This window comes from Juglans microcarpa x Juglans regia, chromosome 1D (genome assembly GCF_004785595.1).
Source record: "Juglans microcarpa x Juglans regia isolate MS1-56 chromosome 1D, Jm3101_v1.0, whole genome shotgun sequence".
Lineage (NCBI taxonomy): Eukaryota > Viridiplantae > Streptophyta > Magnoliopsida > Fagales > Juglandaceae > Juglans > Juglans microcarpa x Juglans regia.
Window position 1 is genome coordinate 20,105,988 of NC_054594.1, and position 19,589 is coordinate 20,125,576.

Below are 19,589 nucleotides of genomic sequence, written 5' to 3' on the forward strand. Positions count from 1 at the left end.
ATTATTTCATGCACATGTGGAAAATACAATTTGAGCTTTATGATAAAAGATTAATTTTGAGCCTTAATCCAATTTCAAATTTTATCAAGAGATATACAAGATTACTCTAAGAGTTTCATTTGCGAGCTTGTTCCCTTTCTTGCTCATGCTTCATTCATTGATGTGTTTGGCTTCATTGTATAGACAACTTGAGCTTGAGATTCCTTTATACTTGAATTCATTTGTTATCATCAAAATATATATGTAGATATGTAATTATATGAGGCTTGAAACCTTGGATTCAACGTGCACAATTCCGAAACATAATGCCAAAAATAGCTCATGTCTACATCAGTCATGACAGAAAATTATTTTTATCTTCTTATACAGATTTCATAAGTAATGCAGATAAAATGATCGAGGTTATTTTCAGCTTTTCTTTTCATAACAAAACATGCACATTTTTCATAAAATCAATAACACGTATTCTGATATTTAAGCCTGAAATACTAAAATAACATGTTTTTCCTAAAAATCTAAAATTTCCGTAACCCTAAAATATCATCACTTCCCAAATTTATCGATTTCCACTTAACTTCTCCGACTAATACATTAAAATCTAAATTATTTCTGTAAAATAAAATGTATGGTCAACATATTTAGTCAATTAAAACTAAGCCCATGAAAAATACATCTCCACTTAATATTCACTTGACATAACTCCAACTCAATCACAAGTCTATTTAACTTCAAGCCCAACTTAAAATACATATCCAATTTTAAAATTCAAGCCCAGCCCAAGTCAAATAAGTATTCTGCCAAGACTTACCTATTAAGCGCAATAATGTAAAATCATTCAAAAGAAATCTTAAGTGCTTTACGGAAAATCACATCACAAAAGGGCTTAATGGCAATCTTCGTAAATATTAAGGAGATCATGTCTATCAGGGCTTAAAGCCTAAATGCTATTTTACAAAGACATATACCCGCTTTTGGAGAAAGAAGAAAATCCAGAGAAAAAGGCTTGACGTCAGGAGGAAGAAAAATTTTATCGAGAGAGAGAGAGGCAGCGAGCGGCAAAATACTGCCTTTTAGCAAAATAGGCTAAGGTCGAAGGTTGTGAGGGCGGTTGTAGAGCACTGAGAGAGAAAGAGAGAGAGGTGGTGAAAAGGTGGCAGCAGGTGCTCCCAATGGGGAACTGCTCTGTTTTGGCAAGCCTCTTGGGCGTGCGATGGTGGCTTGGGTGACAATGGTGTAGGGCAAAGGTTTAAGGCAGTGGGCCTAGCGGCTTCTGTCATGCGGGGGAGATCTCGGCATGTTGGGTGGCTTCTATTTGGGGCTATTCTGCTGCGAGATGGAGGTTGGGTGTGGGCTGGTGATGCAAAGGCAGCTTTGTGGAGGAGTTTTGGCTATGGTTTATCCCACGGTAGTGCAGCATCAAGGTGGCACCTCTGGTTGGTGTTATATGCGGCTGTGGAAGGAGGCGTGGAGAAACCGTTGGATGTGGGTTGCTAGACTTCATGTAGGGAGGGAAGTTCTCAACCGCGACAGCTTGATGTTGCGACTGAGGTCGTGAAGGGGGCAGTGGTGCTCGGTTTGGTTTACTAGTGGACTATGGGGAAGGTGCGGCAACCCTAACTTGGGAAAAATAAGGCTTGCATGAATATGTAGATCATGTGGGTATTTATATACACACTGAAGCCATGAACTCTAGAGGAATGGAGACGTGCATGGCATGGAGACTAATCCTTGGTTCTCACGGGCTTGGATTTTGGGCGTATAAAGTTTGGATTTTTTCCGTGAGTTATGGGCCTCGACTCAATATCTAAAAATAATAAAACTTGTCACAAATTTTTGGGGCCAATTCCCACTTGGCCCATTAAAATATTTTAACCTAATTATCAAACCCGATGAACTTCATACTTCGCCAAAATAAATTTTGAGCCCACTTGGCCTATTAAGAGATTTTAACCCAATTATCAAGCTCAATGTGCCAAAATAAATTTTGGGTCCACTTGGCCCATTAAAATATTTTAACCTAATTATCAAGCCCAATAAAATTTATATTCTGTTAAAATAAATTTTGGACCGGTAGCTTATTCCAAAATTACTTGTTAAATCTCAAGTGAGATTTTCATACATATTAACCCAAAAAAAATTTATAGAACCTGCGACTAGCTTGGACTTGGTGTTGGGCTTGGGTCTTACAAAAGTGGTTTCAAATAAATTATTCTTTGTCAACAAATCATAAAAGAATAGTCATGTGCTTCATCAACAATTATATAAAACTTTGCATCCTCAATTTCATCACGAATTTCATTCATAATCTTTCTTGTCAAAATATATAAATATCTTTTCCAAATCATGATGGGATATATTTGGCATTAAGTAGACCAAAAGTTTCATCATTTCAATAAAATTGCCTACCTTTTTTGGAATGTACACTTTCATCACAGCCTCTAAAGCCATCAGATAGCATCATCGAGGCCTTAAGCCTGTGTCATTATTCAAAACTTGAGTTTGTCGATGAGTCACTTTGTCAATATGTCTCGATTGATTCATTAAATTTTTACAAGTTTTGATAGCTGTATTGTGTAGTAAACTACAATGTTTGTGAAGTTGTTGAAGATGGAAAGCTCCACTCCAACTTCTCTAGTGTGACTGTTTTAGTTAACTTGTCGGCTAGGTTTTCCTTGGTTCCATCTTCAACCAACAGTAACAGTATATTTGGTTGGTGAACATTCAAACCACTTAGATTGAAATCGAGAATTAAGGTTATCCTTTCTAGAATACGGATATTAGTCCATACGAAATTAATATAAACCAACTTTAAGATATGGTTGAAGGCCAAAAAAAAGCCACAATTTAGACAGCAATACCAAAAGTCATGGATAGACAATTGAGGCAGTAGCACTAGCACAGTTCAAGCCTAATGCTATTCTTCTGCTGATCAATCCATATCAGGACTACTAATACAAACATTTTTTTTACCTGATGCAGAGTTCAAGAGCAAAAAGGTGTATATATAGCCAAAGGAATAACTTTTCCTTTACTTTATATGGTTCTGTAATACAATTGTGTACAGCTCCTTCGCCTCTATTTTAAGTGGCTGCCTGTTTGTAAACTTTATACAAAAATCAACACAGCTGCCAAAGTAAAGAAAAGTAAAGGATACAGAAATAGTAACAGAATTAACGACTAGCATTGTTATCGGTGTGATATAAACCCGTGGGAATGGAATCCCTTGAACCCACAATCAATTTGAAAACTCACCCAAGAAAACAAAAATCAAGTCAATGGCAAGTTTAGACCCGTCAAGGAATTCATTTCAAGAACCCATCTTGGTGCCCATCACGGTGTGTACTCTCGGATAGTGGTTGAGCTATATATATATATATATAGTTCACAACTGGAGTTAAAGGCTTGTTGATGGCAATGGGACACGCTTGCGGTATTCTGCAAGAGCCCACAATGGGTAGATGTTTCTGTATGCTGCATAGTGTAACATACAGTTCTTCATGAAGACTCCAGTGATTTCCTGCATAAAAGGGTAATAAATGGTAAGAAAGCTTTGAACTTGAGATTCATGGATAATATATACTTAATTTTCTTCTTTTAAATCCAGTGATTTCCTTCCTCCCTTTTTCTTTCTGAACTAAAATTCAAAGTTTCGGACAGTAGTGTGGCCTTGTGCATGCTGAGTGTAAAGTTTATCTTGCTAAACTATGTTTTGTAGTGCAAAAAGGAATTCCATTTTCATATATATTTTCACTTTTATTTAGAAGTATTTTTTTCTTTTTCTTTTTCTTATTTGAACCTATGTGTTCAGGAAAAAAAAAAGGAAAAAGATTATTTAAAGCAATGCCAAAGAGAGATACCTGTTGAGGAAAATCGCCATCTTCCATTTGAGAATTGATTATCAGCTTTGCTGCGCGGTGAAGGGGTGTTGGGTCTCTCTCAGCCTATTGCAAACACAAATTTAAGATCACAATATGTCAGAAAATCATGTGTAACATCATATGAGAGGTATAACGCTAAACTTGTAAACCATAAACTAACCTGTCCAGCATGAATAAGACCCATCATGGCCCATGCAGTATGTACCAAATTTGATCGGTTTCCTTCCAGAGGAACATATTCCTATGAAATCAAGAAGAGTAGTTTATCTTTTAGTCTTGTTCAAATAAGTCTACCCAGCATAAGAATTTTAAAAAGATTAGATTAAGTGTTCAAAAATTTACCTTGTTTGGGCATGATAGATAGCTCTCTCCCCAACCTCCATTATCTCTTTGTGCTTTGAGTAGAAAATCAACACCTTTGCGCATAGCTGGACAGTTGTTAAAAGTCTTGCCAGCTGCAGCCAACCCTCCAAGTGCAAACCATGAACCATATGTGAAGCAAACTCCCCAATTTCCATACCTAAGGAAACGCTCAATCATGTCATTGATCTCTCTAAAAGATGTACATAAGAACAGATAAACGTTTGAAACATATCTAATGAACCAGTCTAGGAGCATACCAAGAACCATCAGGCATTTGTATGTTTTCAAGGAACCGAGCAGCATTTTTTATGTAATTATCAATCTCTTTCTTCCTGTGTCCAGGGTACAACTTCTTAAACAAAACTAAAGCCTGGATTGCTGAGGCAGTGCACTCAACATACTCATGTTCAACGACAATGTCGGCGAAGAATTCTGTGGGATTAAGCAGCTGAGGAAAAAGCAGAAATTAATAAGGGTGGATTTATCAGCTCTAGATAAGTTCTATAGTATTTCCAAAGGAAAATTTCCAGGCCAGTAACTTGAATATTTTGAGATACTTACTTCCAACCACTCTTGGGCTCCAGCTGGCTCCCAAGCTGATAAACCACCATTTTCACTCTGCATTTAGCCATAGAATAGAGCTATTTATACGAACACAGTGAAATACTTGAGAAAGAAACTTCAAATAAGTTGAACTTTCAAAAGCCTATAAATTCGATTATTCACATCACCAGTGGATGTTAATCCTCACCTGCAGAGAGAGTATAACATTTACAGCATCGTATAATCGCTCAGGTTCCATTTTCTCACCAACAATTTCTGGTGGCATCATTGAGAAAAGAAGGCAGCACTGTGATACAGAAGAGAAGTTTATGAGGAACAGACTAAATGCAATACTCAATTTTACATTTGAACAAGGAAAATGATAAACTTACAATTAGTCTACAATTATTTTACAACTCTATTTAAAATGAAGGGTAATTACGGAAAATTGAGAATATTTTTAATAAAGTGGCACAATTACATTAGTTGATTTGAAGTGAGTACGAAAATAGGTTTGAAAGAGCTGTAGGTGTATCATCATCCTTTGAACAAAGTTAGTTAGTTACCTTCAAACCTTCTGCAGTGCAATCAGAAACTTGCCATCCATGATCTTGATCAGAGAAAGTCCATGATCCTTTAGAAATGTGGCGAAACATGCTTTTGAAGTCTCCAGAAGGATTGTCTTTGACCTTTACAGTTTTAAGTGGAAATTTAATAATTAGTATTTATTATTTTTAAAAGAAAATTGTATATTTGACTATTGTGGTGGAGATATGCTTTCAGAATAGAAGGTAAAACCTGCGATTTCTTTATGAAGTCATGCCCTCTGGCAAGTGTTGGTCCAATTTCATCAGTAAGATTACTTGCAAGCAAAGCTTGAACGGCAAAACCAGTATCCCACTCTTGACTACCAAAACTCTACATACAAACGGCAGATATCAAAATCAGCAATGATTTTTTTTTTCATTCAAGGACCCTCAGCACTTCCAAACTTAAAGCTAGAGGACCAGAGATTGGGTTATGCTCAGTTTTAATGTTTATACAACTAACTCTGGAAGGAGATTTCGGTAAGGGAATTTGCAGTAACCTGCATCTTGATTCCATCTTCAGCAACCCATATGTAATCTGGGATCCTGGCAAGATGCTTCTTGAAATAATCCCCATTTGGATCTTCAGCCCAACAAGCAAGCATACATAACACCTGTTGAGTGTAAATTGCATTAGGAGTAGTGTCATATGTATAGCCTAAATAGATAGATGCTCTCCATTGTTTGTTCTTGATTGTATAATCACATTACCTTTTCCACACATCCAATGGTAATGTATCGACTGTTCTCATCTTCATAATGAATGTGCTTCATTGTTACTTGAAGAGCCCTGTCTCTAACCAGTTTGTTAAGGGGCCAACGAGTGAGAAGGGGCTCAGTGAACAGGTATAGACTATCCCAAAGCAGATCTTGTACCCAAGGATGGGGATAGTAGATATCCTCCTGTAATAATATAGTTTTGATTAAAGAATATGTTCGCAAGTATTTTCAAAAGTATCTATAGCACATAAAACTTTCAAAACAATAGCTTTGCTCCTGTTGAGGTATGTCATCCAATTATAGGTAGTCTTTGGAGTATGGACACGTGGTACTCTCTACCTATTACAAAATGACATGTAATTAAAAAGTAGTACTTATGTAAGCAGTTTTAATGGCATGTCATCCTTTGATTGGATGAGAGTACCACAACATCCATACTCCCGGAGTACCTAATAGTTTTCCATAAAGGTAAAACATACCTTTGCACATAGATGACGCACACTCCTCCAGTTAATCTCATTGTAAGGCTCATTGTAGAGCTCCTCCCTTAATTGAAGAATGAGAGGTGTGATTGGGCCTACGAACCGTTTCCCATATAGATATGACATTGGCATGTACACCATTCGGCAGTAGCACCACATTTTTGCTGCATTTAGGAGTAAAACAGAAATGATGAATTAGGCAAGTTTTATATATTGTGAAGAGAAGAAAGTAAAACATCTAAAGTAGCAACAGATGCTTCAGAAAGAAATGAAGTTTGAGGATGTTTAATGAAGCAGTAACCAGACATCATGTACAAACCTGGGTGCATTGGGAGAAATGAAGGAAGGATCCAAAACTCCGGCGGCATCGGGTTGCTTCCAATCCACTCGAACACACCAAGTATCTACATACATGGAATGATAATGAAAATAAGCAACGTGTACTGGACCTGTGGTCGATATATATCTAAAGGGGGAGATGCATACCGAAAGCCATGTCTTTCCCCAAGAAGGAATGTGAGTAACACCACCATGATCAAGGATCCACTTTCGGGCTCTTGCACAAGCATTGTCCTGACCACCCTCGGGTCCTTCCCCGAGTATACGCATACAAATGTAGCTGAGAGTGGTGCAAAACATGGTACTGTGGCCTTCTATGTGGAATCCCCACCCACCATCTTCATTCTACATTATACATATATTTGCATCAGACTTTAAACTTAGGAACAGAAAAACTTCATACGTAAACTAATCCTAATACGTAAAGCTTCATGGAATATGTATATATATATATACCTGATGACAGTATATGTATCGAAGGATTTCCTTCTGATGCTCAGCAGGGAACACTGTGTTAAGATGCCCTGTAATGTACACACACATTACCTGCAGTTTTTTGGATTGAAAACAACAGACATTAGCAGATATGCCTAATACCATTTTCCAGTGGTACGTATTAGACAATATCATATCAGTAAAATATTGTTTGTAAACTGACATAATTTGTAAAAAAGTAATGCCTAGATACAAGTCTATGCCTATTTTTATGATATTTTTTATAATAGATTTTTACTTTTTTACAAAATGAATGTGCGCCCCGTAAATCTATACAAATCATTTTCAACTTCTAAACAGATAAGAGTGTCTGCTTCATGAAGTGATGATCATAGTGATAAATAAATAAAAGAGTCATGAGAATGGAGATTAGTGTCTGGCTCACCAAGGGGGGAAGAAAAAACAATGGGCCGGCATTTTCAGCAGGCCAATGGCCATCACTGGCCTGCAAGGCCGAGTAGAAATGGACAGCCCTCCTCAATGCGGTTGTGGCCTTTTCGTATGTGATTTCCTCTCCATCCTCTACCTTTTCTTGGGGGATTGTTTGTTGGAAGTTTTTCTCTTTGAGAAACTGCAGTCGTTTTCACAAAGAAAAAGGACTATATTATTATAAAATAATAATAATAATAAATTGAAGCATTAAAAATATAAAAAATTAGTATAATATAAGCTTCAAGATCACTTTGTACAATTACAAAAATTCTTTTTATTAGTCACTATTTATCACCTCATACCTCACATCCTATAAAAAATATCCTTATACTTTATGAAAAATATCTCTACATTCTATAAAAAAATTATAAATATAGAGTGTAAGATTGAATAGTATCTAATGCATAATAAATCCCGCAAATGCCATGATCACTGTGTTAAAAGTAAGTAAAAAATGCTAGCCGATCTCAGTTTAATATTCATAAATAAATAAGGCGCAATAGCTAGTGCAGGTTTTTTCTTGTCCAGATTGACGCAGCCCACCCAAGTCAAGTCGCTCAAATCACGTTTCTGCTTTTTTTTCTTTTTGGTACGTTGAATTGAGTTGAGTTGAGATGGTAAAATATTATTAAAATATTATTATTATTTTAAAATTTAAAAAAATGAAATTATTTATTATATTTTATATTAGGATTTGAAAAAGTTATAATGATGAATTGAGATGAGTTGAGTTGAATTTAAATTCTAAACGTATTCTAATCACCCCTAAAGTGGTCTCCTCCATCAAGAATAAAACTGCCCAGCCACCGACTAGATTCCGACAACCTGATCTAGCCGAATTTCAGGGGCCTCCGGTAGCGGCCCTCCGCCACTCCTGAGCGGCGGCAGTCAAATTGATAGTGATTACTCTATTATTCTCTTAAGACAACGAGTGCAGTAGTGACTAGAGGTAGTTCCAAAAGTTGTTCATTCTCTACATGATATATAATTGTTAAGGGATAAAAGTGACGTTTACATCACATTCTATTCAAAGATTTACTCAAAACAATGAAACATTCAAGACGTAATTTCCTAACACCAACACGTGATATATTCATCAGCCCATTTTCCTATTTTACACCCCACACTTACGTGTCATCAGATCGGGTTCATTGACCAAAAATAAAAAAAAAAAGGGTTCATTGACAAATAAAGAAAAAACAAGCCGGCTCTCTTTTCTCTCGCCCCAAACGAAATGCCCTTGCGCCCCACGATTGACTGTGGTTTCAATAACTACGTCCTGCTTGTTCCCATACAAAGAAGGAAAAGAGCAATGGTATGTAAAGTCTCCAAATGGGGACTGTATTGTAAGTTTAGTTAATTTTATCTTTAAATTTTTTCAAAATTATAATAATATCATTATTAAAAGTATTTTTTTATTCTATTCAATGAAAGACTTGCACATGTAGTTTCCAAATGAGAATTACAAATAGAATTTCTCTTATTTTAAAGAGTATATTTGTTGAGTAATGCTAACTGTAATCGTTGAATGCACAAGCGTGATGTAGTTGCTTTGAAAAAAAGTAGAATTTATTATTAAAAAATTATTATTTTTTCATATCAATATCGTATTTATTCACTTTTTTCAAAATAATTGTACGGCGTTTGCACTGATCACGACTGCAACTATCATTTCTCATATTTGTTAGGGAAAAGTTTCAAAAGATGAATTCTATCTTCGTCTTTTCTATTAAAATAAATAAATGAATTTTTACATGGAATCACTTTTTTATAAAAATCTTCAAGATTTTATATATATTCCATTATTCTATTTTAAATGCATCCTTCCTTGGGATAATGATTGCTTATGTAATTCCATAAAAAAGAAATCACAAAAGCTGACCACGCGGTGGAGATTGTAGTAGCATTCAACCAGTGCAGGCCATGGAGATCGTATGCCTCGAAGAAAACTGCTTGTATTTGGTCCATTCTCAGATTTTCAGTTGCTATGAAAGAAATGTTATGTGGTGGAGTAGTTCTTCATGATCGCTAACTTTAACGCACGCAATATTAAGTTGTAGATAGTGAAAGATGAAGAAGAATGAATAGTAGTATACGTACCTGCATTCGCCAGAGGAGATCGCCGCTAGGCTTAACCTGATATCGATTCTTGTAGAAATTTTGGCGAGCCTTTTCGACCTCATCTCGCTCTTCCTGGGTACCAGCCTCTGGATCAAACTCCCATATCTGCCTTCCCACAAAGTTGTTTGTGCTGTAGATGTATGGGTCAATTCCACCTTCTGCTATCTTCAGCCTCCACATTCTTCCTCCTGATAATTATCACTTTCCTTAGATCAAACTGCCCGCACGAAGCTTTAAATTGTTATACGTACTCTAAAAGAATGGCTCGGGTACTGTGTCTGTAGTTAGTTTTAACCTCCACTAAGGCAGCAATATCAAGGTATTACATATAGAGAGAGAGAGAGAGAGAGAGAGAGAGAGAGAGAGATGGGGTTACCTGTGAATTACAAGTTGCAGAAAACTTGGTGAAATATCGCACAGGAAATTAATTAAAAGGTAGGAAGAGGAAGGAAAAGAAGAGAAACTAACAAGGTAGGAAGAGGAAGGAAACGAAGAGCTGGACTGAGAGGTCAGGCAACAGGAATTGAACAAAACAGGCAAGAGAATGCAAAAGCGGCCTTGAAGTTGTAGAAGGCGGCCGAGTACCGGTTTTGTGATGTGAATTATAGGGTGAGAAGTCAGGAGGCTCTGATCTCTCTTTATATAGAAGAAGCTCTTACCAAACTCTCCAAGTCAATATATGAGATTTTTGTTTGGTATTCACGCTCATGATGTTTCCCAAGTCAGTCACTGTTAAACGTACGCGTACAGTTAAAACAGCAGTCCTACACCATGCATTATGAGATACCTTGTTCTAAACGTATAAAGAGATTAGCTGAGATTAGATATGAGGGTGGTTTTGTAAGATGACCTTACTTTTATAACTTATCATTAATTTAAAGAGAAATGATATTTACAGTCGCGGAATACATAAGCGCCGTACAATCTCTTTATAAAAAGTGAGTAAATAAGAACTCCCGTGAAAAAAAAAAATTAAATTTTTAATTATGAACTCCAATCCTTTTTAAAACGATTGTGTAATATTTATGTATACTACGATTGTATGTGGCATTATTCTAATTTAAAACATGATTGTATAAAATCTTGTAAAAAGAATTGTGTTTATCAATTAAATTTTGCAACATACAAGTCGATTACTTGATTTTTTAACACGTGATTACTTATTGTGGGACATATTAAAATTTTAAAAAATTAAAACATCAATCATTTTTTAATATAACTGATGTAAAAAACTTCCACATAATCAGCAGTCTTATGTTGGGTGTGTAAAAACGATGCTTCTTAATAGAGCTTTTCTCATCAATTTCCTATACAATGATGTTGTGGTAATGATCTAAAACTCGGACTCCCTCAAATTGCTTATATTATATATCTTAACCGAATAATTCTTAATGGAAAAGTAATATGCACTAAAAAATCTAAGAATAGGTATCTCTATACATTTTTAAATCGAAGAATTTTGTCTCCAAGATCTACAAGATGTTGTTTATATATAGACATTAAAAAAAACTCAAAGATCTTGTCTCCGGCCAAAACCTAAATATCTCCTAAAATATAAAAAGAAATAATATTTGCAGTTCTATAATGCATGTGCATACACGCACGCGTGTAGATTTTTCTTTTTTCTGTAAATAAAAAGCCTTGCGATTATTTTCTATATATCCTCTCTTAACATCTTTATTTCCAAGTGGGATTATTTTCCTAGTCTCTCACAATAATTTCCAGCTTCTTCCCTTGACAAAAAAACAAGTGAATTAAAAATATGAATTGCTCTTTTGTTCTTATCTAACATGATCACTCGTTACCAAATTTGATAAATATCCTCTTGTTTTTACATTTAATGCTGAAAACAGATTTGCAATTGCAATATGTGTGTGTGTGTAAGTATAAGTGTTAAATGTTAAAATAATCTCTGTAATTTGTCATTTTAATTCATTTATAATGTATATATTCTAATTTTAAAATTATTCCTCTATATAAAATACCTTCAATTAATTCCTCCATAAAAAAAATATGTGAAGGAGAAATATGATGTTGTTATTTTTTAAAGTTAATTATGTATATGTTTGTGTGTTTGGGCGCCCCTTAAAGCTATATAAAGTTCTAATTCCGTCTAAAAATCTTTAGCTCGAATCGAAACTTAAAAAATAAATAAATAAAAACTCTTTGGCCCTCTAGAAAAATGCATAAACGTATTCACCTAATTCCTTAAAATGTGAGAAGGCTCTTCTAACTACTCCATCTAAAATCTTTGGGTCTCCACAGAAATAGGAAAAATAAAGGTATCTTATTATTATTCTTTAAAATCCGAAAACTTGTTCTCTAAGAGCTAAGAAACAATATTTACATATATATGCATAAATAAATAAAATGTGACCCCAAGAGTTTCAGAAATATGAATATATAACTCATTTTAAAACCAAGAATCTTGGCCGCATCTAGGCGCCTCCTTCCCCTTCTCTTTGTCTTTCTTATAAACAGTTAAGAGCTCCAGATCTGATTTTTGCTAAAGGGAGAGGAGGTATCGGCTTACTCCTCCTCCTCCCTCTCCTTTCAGCCTCCTTCCTCCATTCACCCACTTTGTCTATCAAGATTTCTTTTACTTAGTTTTATTTTATTTTCTTCAAGGCCGAGAAAAGAAAAATCTACAACTTTCTAGCAACTCCCGAGAGACACATGCGACACAAGAAAATTCACAGGTCGAAAATTGTTTGGAGAAAAGTGGTGATTTTGCAAAAATACAGCGCATGGTTCTCACGTGCCTCCCACAGTTGCTCATGATCCTCACGCACCACATCTACTAGTGTACTAGTGGAGCTCCAAATGCATTATTTTGATTTATGATCTCATGTTTAATATGTGAATATTCCAAAATATATTCGGTAATGGATGTAAGTTTCTCTGATAAATGAATGATGATGATTTTCTTTAAAAAAAAAAAAAAAAAGGAATCTTGGCCTCTAAACTAGGAACTATATTTGTGTATGTATATAGTTTTTCTTTTCTTTTATAATTCAAAAGTCTCAACTTCTTTTAACTTAAAAGGTGTCATTGTTTAAACTCTTATCATTTGTTAGTGGGGTTTGAGTTTGGAATTTTAAAAAGTGATTTTAATAGCTTAAAAGCTCCTTTTTTTTTTTTTTAAATTATGTTTGGTAAATTATAAAAAGTGTTTTAGTACTCCACATCTTTAAAAAAAACTGAAAGTACTCCACATCTTTAAAAAACACCAATTTGAAACTTTTATTGAAAAGCTTATGTAGATAACTGTGTACATTTAAAAAAAACTACCGTAACTAACTCTATAAAGACTTTAAATACATGCGTTTGCCAAACATGACTAAACAACTTTTTAATTATAAAACTTTATAGTAAAGCTTTACGATTAAAAGTACTATACTATAAAAAACTCTATTTCATACCGCAATCTTAAACAAATACTTATTAATTATCTTGTATCCACCCCCAAGTTATCCATTCAATTGGTTTATTTTTTTTCCTATACGTGGAAGTAAACGAGAAATTATATGATGTGATTTCTTAATTAATTCATTATATTGAACATTTTCAGATTTGATAAAAAGATCTTTCCTTAGACTTTTTATCAATTATGGGCACACGAAATATCCTTGTTTTCCTTTCTCAAGATCTTTACGTTAAAATGATCACGTTTATAATTTTTGGTTCATAACTATTTCCGGCAAAGACTCATCAATATGAGTTTGCTTCCTATCAAAATATCTCCCAACATAACTTTTCGCAATCATATTTTAAAATTAGAATATTTTAATAAAATAATAATATTTTTATAAGTTATTTTATAAAAAAAAAAATTATTTAAAATATAATTATAAAAAAAATCACGAGCAATAAGCTTAAGACGACCCTAATCTTGATGCGACACTACCACGTTGTGCTACGTAATTTAATAAAAAAAAAATGATATTCAAAACAAAAAAATAGTCGGAAAACATAAAAAATAAAGACTAAAACCTAAATCCTATCTACCTTTTTTTAATAAACGATGGACGTAAAGAGTTGTTATAAAAAAGATTGTGTAATTAAAGAGTATTATTAATTGTTATAAAAAAAAAAAAAAAAAAAAAAAAAAAAAAAAAAAAAAGATTGTCTGCGTAAAGAGTACTCCTTACGCGCGTACGCATGCATGATGCATTAATCGTTTTTGGACATGTACAATATCTTATATATATTGGAATAATAAGTTGTACTATGTTGACAATGCATGCAGTTTTTGTACGGCTACATGCAATATGGACACACAGAAAATGAAATAAATAGGACTATTAAGATCCAATTGATCGAATGTCTTTATCATGTTCAATATCTGAAAACAAATAAAGGAATATTGGTCAAAATGGGCAGGCTGATCGAGCTAGTGCAGCTGATCATGAAATATCACCCGGCGACTTGTTTAGCAGGTCAACATACATGACTTGTTTTGCTTTTGGAAAATACTATTTACTTGGCATATTAATTGACTCATGATGAACTTATACCTACTTATTTATTTATTTATTTATTCACTTTTGGAATTTTGTATGAATAAAAATAAGTTATAAAATGATGAAAAAATGAATAATAATTAATTAAATAGAGAAAAGAAAATGAAAACTAAAAGCCAAAAAGAAAAATTGGTGTAAATCAGATCGATCATTTGGTACTTAATTTGTCGAGTAGCATGCCCTAATTTGTGTAGTTTTCTAATGATAATTATATATATATATATATATTTAATTTGAAAGGTCCTGCCAATTAGAGATCGAACAGTACATGTGATTATGGAATATAAGTTGTTGAACTATATAATTATATGTTGATGCAATTTTCTGTAAAGGCTGGAAGTCAATATAGTGCGCGGTCGAATGGCCCTACTACGGAGGTGCTTGGACGACCATTGAATGCTTTTTTTAAAAAAAAAAAAATAAAAATAAAAAATAAAAGGGTACCCCAAGTTTATTGATGACCCTCACTTGTGGCGGAAGAAAACCGTAGTTATAGATAGATACCTGAAGGTTACAGATAAATCATAAAGGACCAAAATCTAGACATCCAAAAAATAATAATGCAACAGTAGACAACTATCCAAGGGGCACAAATAAATCAACAACAAAGCAAGCCTTAAAAAACTAAAAAAGAGGGGACAATCCTGCAGGTAAAAAGTTAGCTCACGCTGATAAGAATAATAACAAAGAAAAAACAGGAGCAACATAACAAAGTACATAAAATGCTTGAATGCTAGTTCATAAATTAAATAATAAATTAAATACATAAAATATAAATAGAGACTCAAAGACTTAGGTAGTTAATTCGGCACTAAAATCTATATCCACGAGTTTTTTTATAACAAAATTTATTATATTTGATAATTTTAGAGTCTCTTATGACTGATTACTTAGCTGATCTCATTACAATAATAAAATTAGAAGGTAAAAGAGAGGTTGAATAAAATGACTTTGCGTTGAAGTTGTGATGATTTACGGTCTCATGACTCAGCTACCTCATCTTTACCAATTAGAGTTCTCTTTTGTTTCAAGCCTTATCTTACATTGTTAGGCGCATCCTAGAATCACTTATGGCAATCAGTACTTTGTATGATCATTTTGCAGCACGAATGCATCACTTGTGACGTATAATAAAAGTAATTTTATAATTTGACAAACCACATGAAACCACTTCAATTTATAAGATTACTTTTGTGTAATTTATTTATAGCTAAAGTATTTTTCTTTTTAATATTCTACAAATAGAGGATCCCTACGTGGAGGCTAACATTAGAACCCACGACTGCACCCTCCCTCGCCCTTAATTTGTTACTACAAATTTGTTACTACAAATTAAGGAGGAAGTAGTAGTTAAACTACAAGTCAACCCAGTTCTCAAATATGTTAAGCTAATTAAGAATAAAAGAAAGAAAAAGAAAAACGTGTAACATTTATATATATATATATATATATATCTTTATACTTTAAAGCGTCTATAAGATATGAACAGTATTCCATGTTTGACAGTTTATTTCCCATCAATGCCCCTGGTAGTCTGTGTTTTTGGTGTCTCATTCCTTTGCATGATTTCTTTTGTCTTTCAGTCACGATTTTAGTTATTCCTCATTGAGTCTCAAGCATCTGGTTGGTGCTACTGTTTTGTGGTGTGATAGCCGAGGGAATGTGGCTTGTTGATAGGAGGGATGGAGGGCAAAGACATATTGTGGTTTTCCAGCATTTGAAGAGCTTTGAGACTTGGGTGGAGGAAGAAAAAAATTCTCCCATGCTGCTTAAGGCTTGTTCTTCTCGCCACTGGTATGGAATCTTCTTGTAATTTTACTTATGCATCTTGTTTTTTTTTTTTTTTTTGGCATGTTTGTTTTCTTTCAACATCTTCAACAACAACAACTTAATTCTTCTTCGTTTTCATTTTTCCCCCATACGATTTGTTCTTCGTTTTAGATTTTCTTACTTCCTTTCCTACGTTTAAAGACCTTATTTGATTGTGGGTTTTTGGTTTGGAGAGAGAGAGAGAGAGAGTTGCCGTGAGAAATGGGTTCGTGCATGGGGGAAGGAGGAGGGGCTATGGGTGGCTAGAAGAGCATGCGGTAGTCACAGGAGGAAGAGAGCTCAGTGGTGGTGGTCCGGTGGCTTGGGGACGATGTATGGTGGCAGTTTGGTGGAGAAACCGTGTGAGACCCATTCGGCAGAGGGAGTGGCGGGGAGAAGAGCCATCTTGCACTCTCCAACCTGAAAAACTCTAAAAGAAAGACTAAAAAAAAAAACTAACTCGTAAGGTAGTTCGTTCCCTAGAGGAACCCAAGACTCCGAAAAAAACTCTCCTCCTTCGTCTGTCCAAGAGCCCTTTCATATTCTTTGTGTCCCCCTCTTTCATGAGCTTTTTGACTATTTAATTACAACTCACGGGGCTAGCTTACACGCTGAAAAGAAAACTGTTGCTTTTTTTTCCTTTTCTTTCCCTCATTGTTCGCATCTGTCTGCTGGTCATCTCTTTCTTTCTCCTAGCTTGAGTGCGTCCCAGCATGCCTTTTTATTTCTTCTTTCCCTCGAGTTTGGTTCCATGCCTAGTGCCGCACTTCCCCTTTTTCTTTATTGGTTCCCGACGTCCCATCTCCCTCACTCAGGACAAACATGCCTCGCACGTAACTCCACTGCTAGTGTGTATATATATATATATATATACAAGCTACTTTGGAGTGGCATCAAAGTCAAAGTGTCATATATATAAATATATATATATATATATATCTCCAAAAACATGTTTCATAATTTTATTAATTACTTGCCATTTAAATGATCCACATCATTTCAGTAGATATTTGACTAATTCATGTACCTAGTTACTTGCAAAATAAATACAAAGTACGCGCTAACCGACCTTGTGAAACCTAACAGGAAATTTGGATCCCATCTTAATTAATATTATTCTAATTATTTGACCTAATGAAGCATTAATTCACATGTATTATCTACTCTATTATAATAAGTGGCTATCTAATTATGAATAGTAATTTTTGTTATTTTTTGTTAACTTTTCTTGTTATTCCGTTAAGTCCATTAAGTCATGTTTTATCAAAATACTCTTAAAACATTTGACCATTGACGTATAGCTGCCTTGTAAAATTTAATGAAGGATCTTGTTTTATCAAAAGGTCCTTAAGACCCTTGACCATTTGACGTGTAGCTCTCTTGTAGAATTTAATGAATAATCATATTTTACTAAAAGACCAATAATAGCTCTGCAGCGCACATGAATTGATGTCTCTTTTCATGCCCTTTTTGTTCTGACAATATACTCATTTTCTTTTTTTTTGTTTTAATTTTTTTTTAAAATAAAAAAATAATCTTATATGAATGCAGACCAATGCTCATACTTTGCTGAAATTTAGATTTTTTTTAATCTTATTTTTTGTCTTTCTTTAACTTTGTATTTTTTTTCTAGACAAATAAGATACTGACTTTTTCACTTTTTTTTTTATTTAAATCATTATATCAGGTGCACCCCGGGGTTAAAACACTCGGGGTCGTTCTCTAGTGTGTGTGTGTGTGTATATATATATATATATATATATATATATAAAATGCAAATGAATTTCTCGGGAAATCCAAGTAATTTATAACCGAAGATACCTCAACGTGCATGCATTGCATGCGTCTAAAATGAGAAAAACTTCCAACCGGTCCATCTGCTTTTCCTCAAACAACAGCCAATCAATAAATTTGTGCCACTTGGCTATTCTATTTCTCATCCCATATACCTGTTTACAACAGATAATCTTGTAAAAGTCCCTCCCTCCCATGCAAAAAATCTCCTTCCCCTCTCCCTCTTCCACCGAAGCCCACCACATGTGATTGATGATTTTATTGTTTCAAATTGTGATTGATGATTTCAACTTGGAGGAAGGTGCGGAGGATTTCTTCGTGAAGCCAATGAAGTTACCCTTTCTGCTATTTTTTTTTTTTTTTTTTTTAATTTTGTTAAACTAGAGAGGGCAATGCTGTAAGAATCACCAATCGAGAGGATGGCCAGTGGAGTCGAGGAGGCGTGCAGATCGGGTGGAGGGTTGGGAGTCGGATCTAGTAGCGATGGCAAGCAAGGCTTCGACGAGGTGAGGGGGGGCAGTGGAGGAGGAGGGTGAGGAGGGGCAGTGGAGGGTTAGGAGTCAGATCTGAACCACTGTGGGTGGAGAGGCCAGCTTGGATGGAGATGGAGCCCTTGAAGGGTCCTGCCAATCTGCCATCAAAAGGGGCCACAATGTGGGAATTAGAGGACTGGTTCTGTTGTGGGTGATGATGATGATGGTCTTGGTGTTGCTGATGGTAGTCTTGGTGTTGCCGATGGTGGCGAGTGGTGGTAGTGTTGGTTTGCTTGTAGCTTTGCAAATATGTTAGTTCCATTTGGTGGGGGTGGGGGTAGGAGTGAGGTTTGAGGGATCTTCTTTTACTACTGCGACGGTGGTTTGGGTTTTGTGTGGTGGAGGTGGTCTGGGTTTCTCGTGGCATTCAACAAAGCACAGAGTAAAATGGAAAAAATAACGATTACGCTTGCCTAATAATTGCACAACAAATAAAAGCCCATAAGCCAAAATGGATTGAAACAAAACCAATGTGCAATATTGGTGACGACACTAGAAGCAGTGACCGAGTCACAGAGAGAGTTTGTTTCTTATACTGCAACGAGTCACGATGAATTCACAAAGGAAAAAAAAAATCCAAGAAGGCAGACCAGTCTACAAGGTCATTTTCTCCTTCCTATATATTACCGTTCCTTCTCGTTATATTTCTCCGTCTAGAAATGAATGTGATTTTCCAAGATACTTGAGGAAGTGGGAATTCTATAGAATATGCTTTAATACTCCCAACAGAGAGAGGAAGCCGGGGCACCATGAGAGAGAATTTAATGGCGCAATTTAATCAGATAAAATCATATCTATTATCTCTAATGTAAAACTTCATACATGGCATGTTGTGATTGGAGGCCGTTAAACACCCAACATCAGCCGAACAGACCCAAAGAGGAACTCGTCTAAAATATATCTAATTTCGCGCGTGTCGTAAACCTTAATTCATATATATTAATATCTAGTAATGCTAATTTAGCTAGGG

General features: G+C 34.9%; 1 protein-coding gene across 2 annotated transcripts; it reads right to left on the reverse strand.

Annotated features, from left to right (window-relative positions):
• Window positions 1-3,003: 3,003 nt before the first annotated feature.
• Window positions 3,004-10,248, reverse strand: LOC121239613 (beta-amyrin synthase). 2 transcript variants are annotated; one of them, XR_005935326.1, is made up of 18 exons: window positions 9,940-10,248; window positions 7,793-7,978; window positions 7,369-7,458; window positions 7,060-7,257; window positions 6,893-6,977; window positions 6,571-6,737; window positions 6,083-6,274; window positions 5,872-5,985; window positions 5,583-5,702; window positions 5,351-5,473; window positions 4,993-5,091; window positions 4,803-4,859; window positions 4,499-4,689; window positions 4,221-4,398; window positions 4,039-4,119; window positions 3,858-3,941; window positions 3,341-3,517; window positions 3,004-3,197 (listed from the first exon to the last, which is right to left on the reverse strand). XR_005935326.1 is itself a non-coding variant. In XM_041136892.1 (17 exons), the coding sequence occupies exons 1-17, from the start codon at window positions 10,138-10,140 to the stop codon at window positions 3,395-3,397; spliced, it is 2,289 nt and encodes a 762-aa protein (XP_040992826.1). In that variant the 5' UTR covers window positions 10,141-10,248; the 3' UTR covers window positions 3,004-3,394. The 2 variants fall into 2 exon arrangements, 1 of the variants encoding a protein (XP_040992826.1); XM_041136892.1 differs by having other exon boundaries at window positions 3,004-3,517.
• Between the last annotated feature and the right edge of the window lie 9,341 nt (window positions 10,249-19,589).